General features: G+C 24.8%; 6 protein-coding genes across 6 annotated transcripts; 5 read left to right on the forward strand and 1 right to left on the reverse strand.

Annotated features, from left to right (window-relative positions):
- Positions 1–1,324: 1,324 nt before the first annotated feature.
- On the forward strand, positions 1,325–3,128 carry PCHAS_0919500 (translation elongation factor EF-1, subunit alpha, putative; the record flags this gene model as incomplete). The annotated part of the gene is made up of 2 exons (XM_730873.2): positions 1,325–2,039; positions 2,227–3,128. The coding sequence occupies 2 exons, from the start codon at positions 1,325–1,327 to the stop codon at positions 3,126–3,128; spliced, it is 1,617 nt and encodes a 538-aa protein (XP_735966.2).
- A 1,161-nt stretch (positions 3,129–4,289) lies between these two features.
- On the reverse strand, positions 4,290–7,739 carry PCHAS_0919600 (golgi protein 2, putative; the record flags this gene model as incomplete). The annotated part of the gene is made up of 1 exon (XM_731709.2): positions 4,290–7,739. One exon carries the CDS (start codon positions 7,737–7,739, stop codon positions 4,290–4,292), a length of 3,450 nt encoding a protein of 1,149 aa, XP_736802.2.
- Positions 7,740–9,614: 1,875 nt separating this feature from the next.
- On the forward strand, positions 9,615–11,807 carry PCHAS_0919700 (RAP protein, putative; the record flags this gene model as incomplete). The annotated part of the gene is made up of 1 exon (XM_735674.2): positions 9,615–11,807. One exon carries the CDS (start codon positions 9,615–9,617, stop codon positions 11,805–11,807), a length of 2,193 nt encoding a protein of 730 aa, XP_740767.2.
- Positions 11,808–12,726: 919 nt separating this feature from the next.
- On the forward strand, positions 12,727–13,389 carry PCHAS_0919800 (mitochondrial ribosomal protein L37, putative; the record flags this gene model as incomplete). Its single annotated transcript, XM_738166.1, has 2 exons — positions 12,727–13,038; positions 13,255–13,389. The coding sequence occupies 2 exons, from the start codon at positions 12,727–12,729 to the stop codon at positions 13,387–13,389; spliced, it is 447 nt and encodes a 148-aa protein (XP_743259.1).
- A 957-nt stretch (positions 13,390–14,346) lies between these two features.
- Positions 14,347–18,051, forward strand: PCHAS_0919900 (structural maintenance of chromosomes protein 5, putative; the record flags this gene model as incomplete). Its single annotated transcript, XM_738222.2, has 1 exon — positions 14,347–18,051. One exon carries the CDS (start codon positions 14,347–14,349, stop codon positions 18,049–18,051), a length of 3,705 nt encoding a protein of 1,234 aa, XP_743315.2.
- A 933-nt stretch (positions 18,052–18,984) lies between these two features.
- Positions 18,985–19,652, forward strand: PCHAS_0920000 (13 kDa ribonucleoprotein-associated protein, putative; the record flags this gene model as incomplete). Its single annotated transcript, XM_738223.1, has 3 exons — positions 18,985–19,147; positions 19,267–19,370; positions 19,494–19,652. The coding sequence occupies 3 exons, from the start codon at positions 18,985–18,987 to the stop codon at positions 19,650–19,652; spliced, it is 426 nt and encodes a 141-aa protein (XP_743316.1).
- Positions 19,653–19,765: the final 113 nt, after the last annotated feature.

The following is a 19,765-nucleotide window of genomic DNA, read 5'->3' on the forward strand; positions in this document are numbered from 1 at the left end:
CACTCTTTCTATTTTTTCATATAAAATTGGTAAAATACAAAAAAGACGAAGCAAGGCGTGGAAAATATCGGTCGTAAGTATGACATTATAGTCTTATTACATATTTATAATGCATATCCTTTGAAATGACCATTTTTCAACTATCATATTATTAATGTGAATATCATAATACCTGCTTATGCTTCCTTTAAAATACAACACCCATGATACCGAAAATGATGCGAAGGAGAATTGATAGGGAAGTTAAATTGGGGATTGCGTATGCCTACATATTTATGTGTATAAATATAATACCATGGTGAACAAACTTTATTTTACAACAATAATAAGATTATTTTATTATTTTTTTCATATTTCATTTGGATATAAAATATGTATATAATGCACAAGTTTTATTTATTCTATAGTTTTATAGCTAATTTTTTATACCCCCCAAAAAGTTGGAAAAATTTATTTTTTTTTAATCAATTTTTTTAAATACTTTTTTTTAATTAAAAAAAAATTCAATGACCTTAAATAATTTATATAATAACCTTTATTAATACTATTTTAGTTTATGGTAAGCATATTTTTTCCTTTTTTCTAATTTGTATGGAATAAAAAATAAAAATATATCAAGTAACTATACATAATGCATGCATATATAGTATATACATTTGGGCTCGCCACGCTATTTACTTTAATGTATGTATATATATAATACCGCTTTCCTTTAAATAATATTATATACGCATATCCATATTATATATATATGCATATATATTAAGAATATGATGTTGGAAAAAAACGTTGCCATTTATAATTAATAGAGTATGATCAGGTTTATTACTTTGCATTAAAATTAATAAGAAAATATATTATTATTTTATCATGTATTTTAAAACAATTCTATAAAATTATGGACAAATAAAAGAAACGAGAAAAAAACCTTAAGGAATAATACACAAAAGAGAGAGACTTATTTTCCCTACTTGTAATAAAGTATTAAGAGGAATAATATAAAACAAAGAAAAAATATAATTATTTTTTTTTCTTTTTAAATTAATTAATAAAAATTATATTATAATTGTTTATAAATTTCCTCATATTTAAATGTAAGATTTAATTTTAAATATATTTTTTAGAAAATTTTCATATCCTTTTTTTTACATACATATATATTTATTTAGGGTGTATATAGTTGTGCATATTTTACTTTTTATTGCGCTAAAAGTATTTATATGATATGTAAATATCTGCATATTTTTGCCATTCGTTTTTGAGGCTTCCATATTTGCATCGTTTATTTTCTCATTGCATATACTTTTTTCACCTCCCTGGGCAGATGAATAATGAGCCTTTTACTTTCAATGCAAATGCTCCTGTGTATTATCCCGGTACACCATATAATGTAGAGGATAAGAATAAAACAAACGAGCAAAATGAAGGAAATATAGATTCAAATAATGTAAGTTCTGAAAATATGAACGATGGGGGTTCAATAGCTGAAGTTGAAAATAAATTTAGCAAAATGAGTTTAACCCCTGAAAAGAATGAAGATATAGAAGTTGAAAAAGCAGAAAAAGAAACACAAGAAGATAAGGGAGTAGATAAAAAAGTTAATTTAGTACAAGTTGATTCTAGACCCCATTTAAATATTATATTTATTGGTCATGTAGATGCTGGAAAATCAACAGCATGTGGAAATATTTTATATATTTTAGGATATGTTGATGATAGAACAATTGAAAAATATGAAAGAGAAGCAAAAGAAAAAAACAGAGAAAGCTGGTTTTTAGCATTTATTATGGATATAAATGAAGAAGAAAGACAAAAGGGAAAAACTGTAGAAGTAGGTCGAGCACATTTCGAAACAAAAGATAGGAGGTTTACTATTTTAGATGCACCAGGACATAAAAACTTTATACCAAATATGATTAGTGGTGCAGCTCAAGCAGATATCGGTGTATTAATTATATCTGCAAGAAAAGGTGAATTTGAAACTGGTTTTGAAAGGGGAGGACAAACAAGAGAACATACCTTGCTGGCAAAAACATTAGGTAAATAGCGCAGAAAAATATATTATTATCCCGTTTTATTTAATCAATATATGCAATTATCACCTAATATTGCCATAATAATTGGACAATTTTTGGCAATTGCCTCTTTGCAAATCCACAAATTTACATCTACATATATTTAGAAATAATTCATTCATCTTTCATGTATACATATTTTTTTTTATAGGAATAAATCAACTAATAGTTGCGATAAACAAAATGGATGACCCAACATGTAATTGGAGTGAAAGCAGATATGATGAAATTCAAAAAAAAATAACTCCCTTTATAAAATCATGTGGATATAATATAAATAAAGATGTGTTTTTTGTTCCAATATCTGGATTATCAGGACAAAATTTATCTGAACATATATCCGATAAAAATTCAAAATTACATGATCCACGAGGTAGCTGGTATGATATATCAAAGCCAACTTTATTTCAAATTTTAAATTCTTTATCTCCACCCCCTTGGGATGAAAATGGTCCATTAAGAATTCCATTATTAGAAGGGTATAAAGACAACGGTATAGTTGCTGTTGGTAAAATTGAATCTGGAACATTATATGGAAATAATATGAATTGCATTTTAATGCCAAATAAAGTTAAAGTCAAAGTTACTAACGTATATGTAGAAGATGATGAAGTTCCTTATGCTAAGCCTGGAGAAAATGTTCGTGTCAAATTATTAGGAGTAGAAGAAGATCAGATTAGTAAAGGTTTTGTATTATGCGATTCATTGAGCTTATGCTCTGTTGTTAGTGAATTTATAGGTAGGGTAGCAATTGTTGAATTATTAGAACATAAACCAATTATAACAGCAGGATATTTTTGTATATTCCATGCTCATACAACATGTGAAGAAATACAATTCATTGATATGTTAGAAGTTATCGATAAAAAATCAAAAAAAAAAAAAATTAAACCCAAATTTATTAAAAACGATTGTATTGTTACTGCACACTTTTTATTATCAAATCCAGTTTGTATAGAGGTTTATGATAAGTTGCCACAATTGGGAAGATTTACTTTGAGAGATCAAGGAAGAACTATAGCCATAGGAAAAATTCTAGAACTAAAAAATTAAAACATCAAACTTTCTGCTGAAAATTATTACAAAGCTAGGAAATAGTATACACACATGTAAAATATTCTGCTTTTTTTCGTTCCTAAATGAATGCACAATTTTAAATGCACCAATATAAGATGGAAACAAGAGAAAAATAATACATATTTTATAATGCATATATCTTACACTCAATTTTGTATCTGAATAATATGATATATGCTCTATGTGCCACCTTTTTTTTTTTTCATTTTTTTCTTTTTTTTGAAAATTTCAAGAAAAAGTTTATTACATATGTGCACATACACTTTCGAAAATATTGTATTGAGTATGTACATATATATGCACATCCAACATTTTATGCATATATCACGTACATGTTTGTACGATATATTCTTATCTTTTTCATCTGATGTATTTACCACACCACGAAATTGGAACCTTTTGCCCAAAACATAATCGGCATATGTAATATTAATTATATTTGTAATAGAAAATATGAACATCATTACATATACTATCTTATTTTATATTTGCGAATATGAAATTAGCTACTACTGGATCAAACATATTCGCATAAACATTTATTTCCTTAACATATTCAAACCCATATAGAGCAAGTATATTTTTACCATACACTCATGTATGCAAAGTGTGAATTATATTTATAAATTTAAAAAGAAAGTTTTCCATAAAGGAAATAAAAATTTCATATATAGGTATATTATATATATGTGAAAATTTTACAAGGTATAAAATTAAACAATAACAAATTTAAATGGAAAATATATACACACATGTACAATAAAAATATATATGACATTAAACAGATCAAAAATAGCATTCTATACTATTTTGAAAAAAAAACAAATTATATAGATATGTAAACAGTAGGTTTTGCAATACTATAAAAAAATGGAATAGGGCATATGCAATATATTGAATAATAATATGGACTAAGTGCTATTATATAATCAATTATTTAATATCTAAAGGAGCTATTTTTATTTTCAATTATATGACATAAAAGCATGTCTGCTTCAAAAATGTAAATATTATACTAGGATCTTTATACCACCATATATATATATATATATATGCAAAAATGGTATATATTTATGTCCTTTTTCGTAATTCGACATTTTCATATATACTTTTCTTATTTGTCAAGCTGTATTCTTCTCATAGGTGTAATTTTCTCTGCTTAAAAAGATAGGTAACTAGACTGTTATTTTTTAATATATAACAAAATATAACCGAAAAAATTATGATCCATATTATAAACCAAATTAAGACTTCATTATTATTCATTATTAAATCTTCTTGTAAAGACAAATCAATATTTGCTATAATTTTTTCTCTTTTAGCACTACTTGTTTTTAAACTCTTTGATATAATACTTTTAAAATATTGTGGTAAAACAAAATAGTTATTGGTAATTTCATATTTTTCTTTATTATGATGGAAATATAATGTAGGTAAAATCCAATTTAAAATTATACCGGGATATGTATATGTATTTAAAACCGCTTTAAAAGCATCTATTCTCATTTGGTCTCTTGCACCACTATATACTTCATTAAGAGTTGTAGTAATTTTCTTAATTAAATCAATTGATAAAGAATTTATATTTTCACTATGATATACTAAATCAGGAATTTCATAATATTCATATGGTATTTGTGTTAATACTATATATTTGTTAATATCCTTATTATGACTTTTATCTGTTATAACAACACAGCCACTAAACATGGCATCTATAACCATTTTATTTAACATACCTGCAAATTTTGAGCTAATTATACAAATTTTACTTCTATGTAACATATCTGAATATTCTTTCATTTTATTTTTTATAAGTTTATGTGTTGTTTGTAATCCCCAAACTTTCCAATAATAGGTATCAACTTCATATTTATGTATTCGGTCTTTTAAATTATTTATATTCTTATTATATATATGATCCATAATTTTCTGTATAAGAAAATCATTATAGTTACTCGATGTTGTATTATATAAATATAAAATATCGATATCTCTATTATTTATGTCAAACATACCAACAGGTGGATTTTTAAAATTACACTCAGGTACAAATAAATCAAGTAATGAATAACTTAATTTTAAACTTCTTCGATATTTATTTTCAACTTTTTGTGCAATATCATAATAAAATCGAGAATTCGTATTATGACCATTTTCATGTGATCTTAACTCAAAGCACATATCCACCTGTTTAGAACAACATGGATTTATACCATGAGGTAAAAATGCCCACAACGTATGTTCATTTATATTATCATCATCTGTATTCCATAATTCATTATTATCTGAATCAGTACTGTCATCAGAATAATTATTACTATTCTTCTTTATATCCTTTTTCTTTTTGTGCTTATTTGTGATAACATTGTGGGTACTATTATTAGATACTTTATTCCATATATTGTTGTTTAACTTATGTTTCTCTGTTTCTATATCTATACTATTCAATGGATTATATTCAAATATGTTTACTTGGTTTTGAAAAAATATGTGCGGAATTAAATTCATATACGATTTTTTCACATTGCTATCCCATCCATCATTTATAAATATCAAGGTTGTCATCTTAGGCATATTTTTCAAAAAGAAATAATGATTATAATAATTAGATATAAAGCTACTATGAACAAATATGATATCAAATGGTTCACGACCTATTTGATGATCATATTTATGTAATAATGTATGTAAATTTTTTGTAAAAAATAAAGGATAATATTTAAATCCATATCCCCATATATACACATTCCATTTTAATTGACTCTCCATTATATCATATAAATTAAAAAAATATCGATCTGTTGATGATGAAAATGATTTCTTTGTTGCCAAAAATAAAACACGTGGAACTCTTAATACATATTCATTGACATTCTTTATATTGGATTTAGCATTTAATGGTGGTAAAGGAACAAGAAACGATTTCGACTTTTTAAAGTGATCATCTTTTGTGTGATCATTTATATATTTAGTCACCATCGAATCTACATTAATATTTAAACTTCCTAACATATATTCTAAATTGCTATAATTAATATATGAATAAATACATTTTTTTACTTTATTTGAAAAACAATTGCACTCATGTAAATTGTCTTTACCCCCATGTAATATACCTCTTAATAGTGAATCGTTTTCAATTTGATCATGTTTTATTGTATGGATATTAATTGTACCACTATCCTTTGCATCCTTATTATCTAATTCATTAATATCTTCAAACATTTCATTTTTTTTATCTTTTTCTGAATCACTCATTTCTTCATATACTATACCTTTTTTTGCTATCTCATATATCTTATTCTCAAAATTATCATCTATATTATATTTATTTTTTATATCATCTTCAGTTATCATATCATTTAATAATTGCCCTTCGTATGAATATGAATTATATTTCTCTTTTAATGTCGAAATATGAGTTCTCAGTTTTGCATTTTTTTCACTGATTTCTTTAATATTAGTAAGTGCTTTATTTTTATTTACTAAAGATTCTAATTGATTTAATAATTCTCTTTCATCATGATTATATTGTGATAAAATTGCCTGTTTTGATTTTTCGGAAAAATGATCAACACTATTATCTAATGAAAATGGTGCATCTTTATGACTATCATCGTTTAACCAATTTCCAAATAATGAATGAAGATCATGAAGTGGATTCTTGTTATTTTCATTTCCATCCTTTTTACCATAATTCCCAAGCAAGCTCGCTAAACCATCAAGTAGGTTTCCTGCTTTTTCATTTCCTCCATTTTTACCCGTATTTCCAAACAGCTTTGCTAAACTTTCGAGTGGATTTTTCTCGTTTGAATTTCCATCCGTTTTTCCTAAACTTCCAAGCAATTTTGTTAAATTCTCAAGCCCGTTTCCTGCTTGTTGATTTCCATCCTGTTTACCTAAACTTCCAAGCAATTTTGTTATATTCTCAAGCCCGTTTCCTGCTTGTTGATTTCCATCCGTTTTTCCTAGACTTCCAAGCAATTTTGTTAAATTCTCAAGCCCGTTTCCCGCTTGTTGATTTCCATCCGTTTTTCCTAGACTTCCAAGCAATTTTGTTATATTCTCAAGCCCGTTTCCCGCTTGTTGATTTCCATCCGTTTTTCCTAGATTTCCAAGCAATTTTGTTATATTCTCAAGTCCATTTCCTGCTTGTTGATTTCCATCCTGTTTACCCACATTTCCAAGTAATTTAGTTAAACTTTCAAGTCCGTGATTTGCATTTTGGTCTCCATCCTTTTTACCCACATTCCCAAGCAATTTAGTTAAATTTTCGAGCGCATTTCCTGATTTTGCATTATTATCGTTATTAGAATGACTAAGCTTATTTATTAAGTCCATTACATTAATATTATTATTACTATTACTTGGCTGATTCCCACTATTTTGATGCGAGCTATCCTTACTGTTAGCTTTTATAGAATCCACAATGCTTTGAATCTGACTTAAATCTAGTCCATGTTGGTTTCCTCCTACACCATTATTTTTAGCATCATTGTTATTTGATTGATTATTTTCATTTAAACAATTTATGCATACTAAAACAAGCAAATATAAAAGCACACATCTAATCAATAAAGTCATTTCTACGAAAAAATAATATCAGCGTAATAACAATATGATAGCATTAAGCTTGAAACATGGAAAGAGATTACAAAAAGGGGTAAATGTAAAAATAAATAATGAATTTCAAGTATTTACAAAAATTTACTTTTTTTTAGACATAATAAACATAAAATATAAAATAACAGTTTTAAATTAAAATTAATAATATTATTAATACGGAAATAAATTTGCAAAAAATGCTTCTAATAATTCACATTATTTTTATAAATGTAGGAATAATCTCATATATATACATGTATATATTATTAACAACTATAAAAATGCAAGGTATTTCATTGTAGAGTAAAATTAATGCTTACTTCGTAGATTAGCAAGCTATAATTTTACTTTGATTTATTTCCCTTTTTCTTTTTTTGTTTTATGCGTAAACAGTTCATACTTAAAATTAAAAAATATAAAAATTCTTAAAAAAAATAATATAACTAGGCATTTTTTATTCTCTATGGCTATGTGAAATAGAGGGAAAATTATGGATATTTACATAACACTAAATCATACTTTAATATGTCAAAAATGCACATATTAATATACACATATATGTATGCATATGCTACTTTATATAACTAGGCATATATAAATGTATTATAATGAACATGGATGTATAAAATATAATTTTTACATCCCTCTATATTTCAATACTCAGATATGCATATTATATATACATGACGTATGATGTGTGTATATCTCTAATTGCGCGTTGTATTGTTGTGCCAATTTGAAGATGAAACATTTCCAAAAAATGAAAATAAATATATATATATATTTAAAATATAGTTTTGTTAATGCAAATTTAATAATACTATCAAAATCATATGGATATATTTTGCTATATAATGAACGTATATAATCATTTATATGTAATATGTATAATATATTATCATAGTTAAACTCGTGTTTTTATCACTTTAATTATTCTTTCATTTCGTTAATCATCATTTCATTTATTTTTTGTTAAGCATATATCTACAAACACATACAATAAAAAAATAGCATCTCATTTAAGTACCTATATATAAATATTATGAATAAAAAATATAACAATAATATTACTATATATAAATAATACAAGCTGAATTGAAATATCTATTTTTGCATTCTATTTTTAATAAAAGAAATGCTTTACTGCATATCATAAATTTATAATATGATAAAATAATTTAAATATAAAGCATGAAATTTTGAAAAAAAATATACTTATATAAATTTTTTTATAATTACAGAAAGGGATTAATATGCATATATATATAACAAAAAAGGGAGCAAAACGGAAGCGCAAAATCCCATAATATTTATATATATGCGAAATAAAACAGGCGTTATAATAATATAATAAATAGGTAGATTAATAATACATAAACCTGTATACATATATAATATATATTATTAAAAAAAAAAAAAAAAGCTATTATGTTTAGGAAATTATTGCAAAATCGCCTGTACGGCAATAAATAATTATTACATTTTTCTTTTTTTGTTTTTTTTTCAAAGTAAATAGCTTTTAATTTAATGAGAATTAATATTTTATTATACATATTTTAATGCCATATATAGGCACGCATATATACATTATATAATGTATATATTGTGTATATAATACTATATTTTATAGGAATGAAATAATTTTCAACTTTAATAGGAAAAATATGGTTTATAAACTATTACACATTTAAACTTTTTAACGTTCTTAAATAACATATTTATGTAATACATAGATTTAATTTTGTGGGTACTATATTATGCACAGTTCATATAATTAGGGATTTTTTTATAAAGGTAGTCCTTGAAAATGCCCATTGAAAAATGTGTGTTGGAAAATTATAAGCCTTCTTTAGAATGTTTTTTACAAATGTGAAATTTATAAGCAAATTAGCAAAAGAAAAAATTTTGAAAAGAAAAAGCTGGGTAAAAAGAAATAAAAAATGGATGTTACCTAAGGTTGAGAAATCATATTTAAAACAGGAACAGGATTTTGCGGTTCCACATAAAACAATACCATTGAATGAGAATATAAACAATTACCCAATAAAAAATACATTGAGCCCTGATGAATTTAATAAAGAAGGCAATTTCTTTCAAGAAAAAAACTATGATAAAATATTAGATGAGCTAAAAAAAAGTGAAAAAAAAAGATTGAAACCTCACGAATATAAGAAGATGCTTAAAAGGGATGCTAAAAGCACACCTCCAAATGATGATAAAGTAAATTTAAAACGATTATTGATGAAAGGAAAAGAAAATATGAATTTAGGTATTAATGATATTAAGGACGAAGATAAAGAAAACAAGAAAAAAGAATTAAATACATTTTGGTATATGCCTAATCCATTTGAAAAAAAAGGAGTATATGGAATGAAGGAAAACACTTTTTATAAATCCTTTATAAAGGATAGAGAAAGACAATTTGATAAAGTCGATATGAAAAAGTTAAATGAAAACGAAAGAAAATTATTAAATAAAATAACTAATAGTAATATTTCTAATAATAAACATAACAATATAAATAATGAATTATTAGATAAAAATATATCATCGGAAATACTGGAAGAAAAAAAGGAGAAAAAAATCAGAATAAATCCGAATAAATATTGGTTTTCTGAAAATTATTCTACTCCTGATATATCAACAATAAATACAGTAAGAGCTAGAGAATTAAGATTTTTAATGATGAATGAGGCAAAATTAGTTAGAAAGGGAAAAAATGTCGATGTAGAGATTTGGCTAGCTTTTATGAATAGAGTAATCAATTTGTCAACCAAAGTTCATGTACGTAGTTTGTTAAGATATTTACAAACTATTGCATCTGTTAAAGTTACTAATAAAAAGTTAATAAATAATTTAATGTGTGAAATTTTTAAAAGAGAAAATAGTATGAAACCAAAACATTATGTATATTTATTCCAAAGTTGTTCAAGATTAAAATGGAATGATTTCAAATTAATTTATGCATTAAAAAACATGACATTGTGCTGGCCTATTTTGAGAAATAACTTTTTGATAAAATCCGCAAATTCCATTTCAAAATTAGGCTTAGCAAATAATGTGTATAGCAAAGCTTTACAAATAACTCTAGAAGAACGATTAAATAATTTCACAGGGAAAGATTTAAAAGCAATTAAGGCTATAACCTTTTTAGAGTTTTTTAATGAAGAAATGATAATAAAATTTGTTAGTCTTGCAACTTTTTATAAAGAGCATTTTAATTATTACACGAGACATTTGCAAATACTTTATTTATATATTGTGTTGTTTCACGAGTCAATATATTACAAGCTTACTGATGAACAACGATATTTTTTGCAGCAATATTCACGAGAGGGGAATTTAAAAAAAATTAAGAAATTGGATCATATAAATCGATTAAAAACGTTAGCTAAAAATGAAAATCCAAAGAAAGCTATATTAAACAGTGACGACGAATATTCAGAAAGTGACGAGTTCTCCGAAAATGATGATGACTGGTCAGAAAGTGATGACGAATGGTCTGAAAGCGATGAAGAATATTCAGACAATGCTGAACATAATGAAGAACCTTCTTTATTGGAAGAGAATAATAATAATATAAATACACAACACAATGAAAAATTATTAAATACGGAAAATGCGACAAATCATATTAGTAGCTATAATTTAGAAAGTAAAGAAAAACCCACAGTTAAAATAGGAGACAAAATATGTGGTGGATATACAAGTACATTACATAAAGAAATTAGTGATTTGCTAAATATGCTAAAAATTGATCATTTAAATTCAATTAAATGTGGACCTTTTATAGTTGATATTTATCATCCTGAATCCAATTATATTATTGAATTAAATGCACATTTTCAATATTATATAAATTCTGAAGGTTTAACAACATTGTCAAAATGGCGACATAAGTTTTTATCACAGATGGGATATAATATAATTTATATATCACATAGAATATGGAGCAATTTGCCTACGGATAAACAAAAAATTGATTACATATCTAATACTCTACCTAATATTATATTGAAAAATTCGTCTCTTTTTATTCAGAATTAATAAATACCCTACATATATTTGCACAGATACAAAATTAATTTGTTACACTATAGCATAGTACACTATTTGTTATTTTGTTTTTATTTTTTTGGTTAATGGGATAAAAAATCATATGGCTGATTTTTATCTCCTTCAATTAGCTAGCTTAATGAGAGCGAGCTTTTCTTAACATATACATACGTCTAATTTTCTTGTTTGTTCATCCATTTTTAATTAAATTAACTAATTAATTAAATTATTATTATTTTTATTATGTTTTTACAATATATTATTTGATTTATTTCCCAACTTTAATTACGCATAAATTGGAGAGTAACTTTCTTCCACGTATCTTTTAAAGCATAAACAATTAATATGCACATGCATCCATTGCAAATAATTTTCTACCATCAAAAAGGAATTATTTAAAAGCGGATTCTAATTTCGCATTAACACATTTAAATAAAAATTTTATTGACAACTTTATAGCCTTTTTTTTTTGTTCATATGTATTATAAATATATAAGAATAGTGTAAACTATTATTCCTACATAATAGGGGGCTTATATATTGTTTTCACTCCATAACAGGTATAGATAGTGGAATAGCGGAACATAATATCTTTTAATTATAGAAAAAATGTAGCTATCATACAGATAATATCAAAACTAATTGTGTACATTTACATAAATAAACAATAACAAATTTTTATATAGAAATATAAATTGTATAAATAAATAGTATATATATGGAATAAGGAGTATTACTTATATTTTTGAAATGTGCATATTTGTACCGCAACATTTTAAAAATATCATTATTTGTATGTAAATAAACCAATAAAAAAATAATATAATAAAGTTTAAATATATTAAGATATGCTTGAAAATAAAATAAAAAGTTGATTATAAAAAATGAAAGCGATATAGCATTAGTTACAATGTTACAAATTTACAAAAATGATATTTTATACTCAAATGCATCCATATTTTCATTATTTAAAAGATCAATTTTTGTAAGTAAATGGAACTTAGCCCCAAAAGTAAAGCCTGGAAAAAAAGGGCAAGATAAAAAGGCCACTGAAACAGATTCGACTGAAAGTACAGAGAAAGTACATATTTTTAATATTTATAATACTGTTGATAAAGACCATGACATATTACCAGATGATGCATATCCCAAATGGTTATGGAGTCTTGAAAAACCATTGAAAAGTTATGGTGAACTCGCATTGATGTTTTTATATGGAAAGGTAATTATGAAATATTATAAAGTTATTAAAAAAACGATATCAAAGATAAGTAAAAAAGTGATATAACCCCATTACTAATGATTATGCTCATTTTGGCTATCACATTTATATATGCATAATACGGGCAGCATATCATATAGTATACCAAACTATCGTATTACATATGGACATAATTCATATATTTTTATTTACATTTTCTTTTTTATCGATTTTTAGAACGTTGAAAATGCTACGGCACAAGACTACCACCGCTTTCGTAGATTACATAACAAAAATATAATCAAATTGAATAACATGAGATTGAAAAAATCCAAGAGATCAACTGTTAAACCTATTTTTTGGGATCTTTGAATTTGAGAAGCATACAAGCAAGCATACATACTCATATATATCAATGTATTAATAACACACGGCAAAAGTTGAAAAGTTTTTTTTTATTTAAACGATTATAAAATAATTTTTTCAAAATTTCCAACCCATGCATTCTTTTTAATTTGCACATATTTGTGTTCCCCCTTTATGATGTATTTTATATGTATTACTATTAAGCAATGATATATACACACATTTAATATGCGTATTTTTATGTGTGTACTAGTTAAAAGGGCAGTTTCCTCCTTGCCGTTCAGAATTTTTTTTATTATATAGCCAAAAACACTTTATATTTTGGCTGTTTTTAACATTTATAAGCATTTGAAATTAGCAATTAATTCAATGGATAATATATATTTGCATACATTTTTTTTATTATTATAAATATGGTACCAAATCTTATGTATTCATATTAGTGTATGAAAGTTAAAATTATAATGACAACTTTGGCAAGTGCATATTATCTCCGTTTTAAAATTTAACAAAAAATCTTTTACATTTTTTAATAAACTTTATAATGAATTATTGTTATTAAAAAAACGAAAAAAAAACATATAAATTTAAAGGAAATAAGAACCCCCTTAAATTTATTTAGTAACGCCCTAGGAAAATATGCATAAGCATAAGCATATATAATTTTTGGGAGAATAATTAAAAATTTAATGTAATAAGTGTCCTTTGTGTCAAATTAACAGGGGTAATCAGGGGACTTAAGACATAGGTATATACTAATGGCATACCGAAATGTTTAAAGTAAAAACTAAAAAAAGGAAGGCATTTCACCTACACATATATACGTAATGAGAATATATGTGCATATGTACATGCCAATAACCATACGATTTTCGAGGTTTCCCTAAAATTGCACAAGTGGGAAGGGTCGACAATTTTTGATAATTTTTTTTTAAAGTTGTTACAAAAAATACCAGATAGGAAATGAAACCAACTAACAAAAGAAAAAAAAATAAACCAGAAAATAAGCGTCATGCAAAGAAAAATAAGATAACTGACAAAAATAAAGATCTTTCAAATGATAATTGTGAAGTTATTGACTTGATAGAAGGAGATCCGATAATACAAAATAACAAAAGTGGGAAATCAAAAGGAAAATCCCCCCAAAAAATACAGTCGGACAAAAAAAATGAAAGCCATAACAATAGTAAGAAAGGGGCAAATAAACATGAATCAAGCAAAAAGACGAAAAAATCGAAGAAAAATGATAACATAACTGATAATAGTAAAAGTCAATCAAATTGGTTAGAATCAACTCTTTTGCAATCAACAAGCGGCAATGTTGAACCAGAAAGTAGTGATCGTTTGAGAAAACTCAAAAAAGGGGCAATAATTGAAATAACATTATTTAACTGGATGGTGTTTAGTGGTCCTATAAAATTAAAAGCCAGTGAAGGAATTAACTTAATTGCCGCAGCCAATGCGAGTGGTAAGTCTTCTATTGTTTGTGCATTAGTTTTCGGGTTAGGATATAATTCAAGCGTTTTATCTAGAAATAAAGAATTGATAAATTTTATAAAAAAAGGAGAGAAAAAAAGCTTTATAGAAATAATTTTAAAATATGATGAGACAAGAAATGTGTGTGTCAAAAGAATCATGAATATAAATGATAATAAAGTAGAATCTATTTGGCTAGTAAATAATATAAAAACAAATTTCTCAAATATTTTAGATATTCAAAAAGAATATTATTTAAATTTAGATAATTTGATCACATTTATGCCTCAAGAAAATGTTAGTAAATTTTCAAGACTAAATCCGGAAGAGTTATTTGAATACACACTTTTAGCAATTGATGGTAATCTTTTAAAAACTTATAAAGATATAAATGACATTATAAATAATAAACAAGTTGGAGAAAAGAAGTTGGTTATATATGAGCATGAAATTGTTGAAGAAGAAAAATTAATGACTAGCTTAGAAGAAAAAAAAGGCCGATTTGATGAATTAAAAAATCTTATTTATACTGTCAAGTTATATAAAGTTAAAAAGCATATGATAATTTTAGAAAAAAGACGAGAAGACTTAAAACAATATAAAGTAAAAATAGATGAATTAACTAAAGATAAGGATAAACAATTTAAAGTTGTAAAAAAATATTTAAGGGAAATAGAAAAATGCCATAAAATTATAAACAAAGTATCACTGAAAGTTAACCAAAAAAAAAATCAAATAAAGGAAGCCGTTTCTAAATATGTGATATGGAATATAAAATTAGATGAACTCGAACAAGGTATTGTAAAAGAAGAAAAAATTATGGAAGACACTGTCAAAAATTTATATAATAATTCACATTATGCTAAAGATATAGATTACCAAATTAAAAAAACAAAGAGAGAAATAAAAGAAATCGAAGCGTTTTTCAGTGAAAAAGAAAAAAATAACAAAAGAACTATTATACGAGAAACTGAATTACAAACAGAATTAAAAGAATTGTTAAATGAAAGTAAAAAAATTATGATGAAAAAATATACTTTACAATCAGATATAGACGTAATTACAAACAAAATAAAAAAAGCACGAAATTATGAACATATTCAAGAAGAAAGAATGTTAAATAATATCGATTTTGTTTTCAGAGAAAGAATAGTTAATTATAAGAGAAACCTTAAAAATATTGTACGAACACACAACTTAATAAGTAATGATTTTGTAGACGATTTAACAACCAAATATGATGTAACCAAAATATCAAGTCAAAATGAACTTAATAATGCTATTGCTGACGAATTGGCTAAAAGAGATATTCTTTATGGACCTATTTGTAAATATATTAAATGCAAAAACCCTGAATTTGATTATATATTAGAATTTTTTTTAAAAAAATATTTTAATAGTTTTTTACTAATTAAAAAAGAAAACCAAGAACTTCTTGAAGCATTATATAAAAATCACAAACTTTCAGTTATCACTATGTCAAAAGAAACTCATGAATTTTGTCATGTAACTAGCGAAATGAAAAAAAGAGGAGTCATATGTTTTTTATATGAATTATTTGAAAGCCCCGAAGTAATAAAACATGGATTATCCAATTTTTTACCACTAACTATAGCGTTTGTAATAAATGATGATGTAATCAAAAATAAAAGCACAGATGAAATAAACGAGTTTAACAATTTTATGATAAAAGAATTATCAAAACAGTTAAACGAAGAAATTAATAGCTTATTCTATTTTTGTAGTAATAATGTGCATAGATATAAAATAAGTTCCTATAATAAAAATGTCTATATGCATACTTTTTCGTATATAAAAAAATCGTGTAATATATTATACAGTATAACAAGCGATATAGAACGTGATTTAGACCTTCTATTTGAAAAAAAACAAAAATATATTGAAGAGTTAACAGAGGTAGAAGAAAGCCTACACGAACTTGATAAATCAAAAAAAGCAAAAAATGATGAACATAATAAAATAATTTTAGAAAGAACGGAAATGAAGATAAAAAAGGAAAGGCTAGTTATACTAAATAATGATTTAATAAAATTACAAAACGATTTAAATGTTTATTTAAAAGGAGAAGATATAATAGACCAAAAAAAAAAAAGTATAATGAAAAATATAACTTCAATAAATGGTGAAAAAATAAAAGTGTGTGAGGAATATTTTCTACTTTTAAAAGAACATGTAAAATGGGATCAAGAATTATTTTCAGAATCTCGTTATCTTAATAAATGGAAAAGATATATGTCTGTTATCAAAAATATAAATGCAGAGAACGAAGAAAAACTCAATGCAACCAAAAATCTGATTGATGCTGAAATTACCAACTATACAACATGTTTAAATGATATAAAGGAATTAGAAGAAATTATAAAGACTAAAAAAAGTGCATTAACAGATAGCGAAATCCAACTTGTTGATGAAATTAATTTACCTTTAGAAGAAATTAACAAAAAGCTACATGAATGTTTTATTCAACAAAGATTATTTCCAGATATTGAAAAGGAAGAAGAAAAATATAACCTTATAGCTCTTCAAATACAAAAACATAAAGATAATATAGAAAATAAAAAAAAAGACATTGAAAATTTAAAAATAGATTTACAAAATTATGATAAACAAATTGAAACTATGATACCTAATTGGTCAAATGAAGTAAATGAATATATTATTTTTTTAAATCATAATTTTCAAAAATTTATGAATTTTATAAACCCAGATTATGATGGCAAAATTGAGTTAGTTAAAAAAAGTAATAAATATGAAAAATGCCAATTATTTGTTAAAGTTAAATTTAAAAAAACATCACCCTTTTTATCATTGTCTGTGTCTCATCAATCTGGAGGGGAAAGATCATTAAGTACTATGATATACATATTATCGATTCAAAAATTGACAAAAAATGGATTTTATGTTCTTGATGAGTTAAATCAAGGTTTAGATCAAGTTAATGAAAAAAAAATATTTGAATTACTTTCCTGTTTATCCAATCCAACAATATATGAACAACATTTTTTACATCAATACAATTACAAATATATAAATATCGACTATAAATCAAAACCACAATATTTTATATTAACACCACAAATTATTCGGAATATACCATTCAAGGACATAACGGTTCACTACCTATTCAATGGCTTTGGTGTGATTGAAAATCAGTTTGATGATTTACTTTAATAAACCGAGAAAGCAAAAAATTGGAAATTAAGAAGTATGTTAATGTTACTAACCCCAATAGGTGCCCTTCCGCCGTATATTTCCCCTTTTCATTTCGTCATTTCGTCATCTCGCCATTTTTAATTTTTTCATCCTTTTTTCATCCTTTTTCCATCCTTTTTTCACCCTTTTTTTTATTCTTATTTTTGTTCTTTTTCATTTTTTCGTTTCCCCACTTCCCCACTATTCGTGCTTGCAAATTTTTTAAAAAACAAAAAATTTAATAACATTTGCATTCTAAATATGAAAATAAAAAAACGACAATATTTCACATAAAATATGTGGGTAAAGAATATATATAAAACAAAAAAAAAACACAACTATATCACCAAACAATTTTAAGCCGTCAAATATATTGCCCTATATTTATAAACATTTTTATACGCAATTTTTGTAACGTTTTTTTTTTTCTCTATAAATATTTACCCATAGGAGTATGCGTATTCATATGAGAAATACGAATTATTTTTTTTACAATTTAAATAAAAAAATTAAATAAATAAATAAGTGAATAAGTGAATATATATATATGTTTTAAAATAATTTAGGTTTCAAAAAAATTAATGAAAAATAAAAACTTGGTTGTTTTTTTTAAATTATTATTCAAGAGTAAATACAAATATGCATAGATAATTAACAAGGTTGTTGAGGATGCCTATGCAGATATAATAATTATAAATTCACGAGTTTGATAATTACAAAAAAAAATCAATCATATAAATTATGAACAATATTCATATGGCTATACAAATTGTATGAGAGAAAAATATTTATAAATTTTATCTCAATGAGTACATAAAATAAAAATATACAAACAATAATATTTTCAACAAAACTACGATTTAACTTTTTTTATAATTTGACAAGTATACATATATTTAGAAAAAATATATCATGGATTCATCAGATGCTGCAAATAACTCCGATGCTCAGGAAAATACAACAGAAGTTAATGCAAAAATATTTCCATTAGCATCTCCAGAATTGACCAATCAAATATTAGACGTCATACAAAGGGCAACTGTGTACAGACAACTTAGAAGAGGCGCGAATGAGGGTAAGAAAAAAAATATAAAATAAAAATATCATATAAAACGTCACTATATGCGTTAAAACTATGTTATGCTTTTCCAAATGGGACATGATCACAATTCACATGCATGTATTTTTTTTCAGCTGTTAAAAGTTTGCATAAGGGAATATCGGAATTAGTCGTTTTAGCAGCAGATGCTAAGCCATTAGAAATCATTTCTCACATCCCCTTAGTTTGTGAAGATAAGGTATGCAATTTAAAAAAAAAAATGCGCACTATATTACAATCAGATTTGCTATGAAAAATGTTACGACATCATGCGCATTATTTTGTATATTCATTTATATATTCACATTTTTATACTTTTTAGAACACCCCGTATGTGTATGTTCGAAGCAAAATGGCGTTAGGACGTGCTTGCGGAATATCGAGATCCGTGATAGCAACTTCAATAATTACAAAAGATGGATCACCATTAGAAACGCAAATAACAGAATTAAAAGATTTGATAGAACAAATGTTAATATAATTTATACATTTTTAAAAATTTTGTTTTTTTTATCTAAACATATAATTTTTATTCGTTTTTATTTTCATTGAATTGCATACAGAATCATTTTTTTTTATTCATTTACTAATATG

This window comes from Plasmodium chabaudi, assembly GCF_900002335.3.
Source record: "Plasmodium chabaudi chabaudi strain AS genome assembly, chromosome: 9".
Taxonomy (NCBI): domain Eukaryota; phylum Apicomplexa; class Aconoidasida; order Haemosporida; family Plasmodiidae; genus Plasmodium; species Plasmodium chabaudi.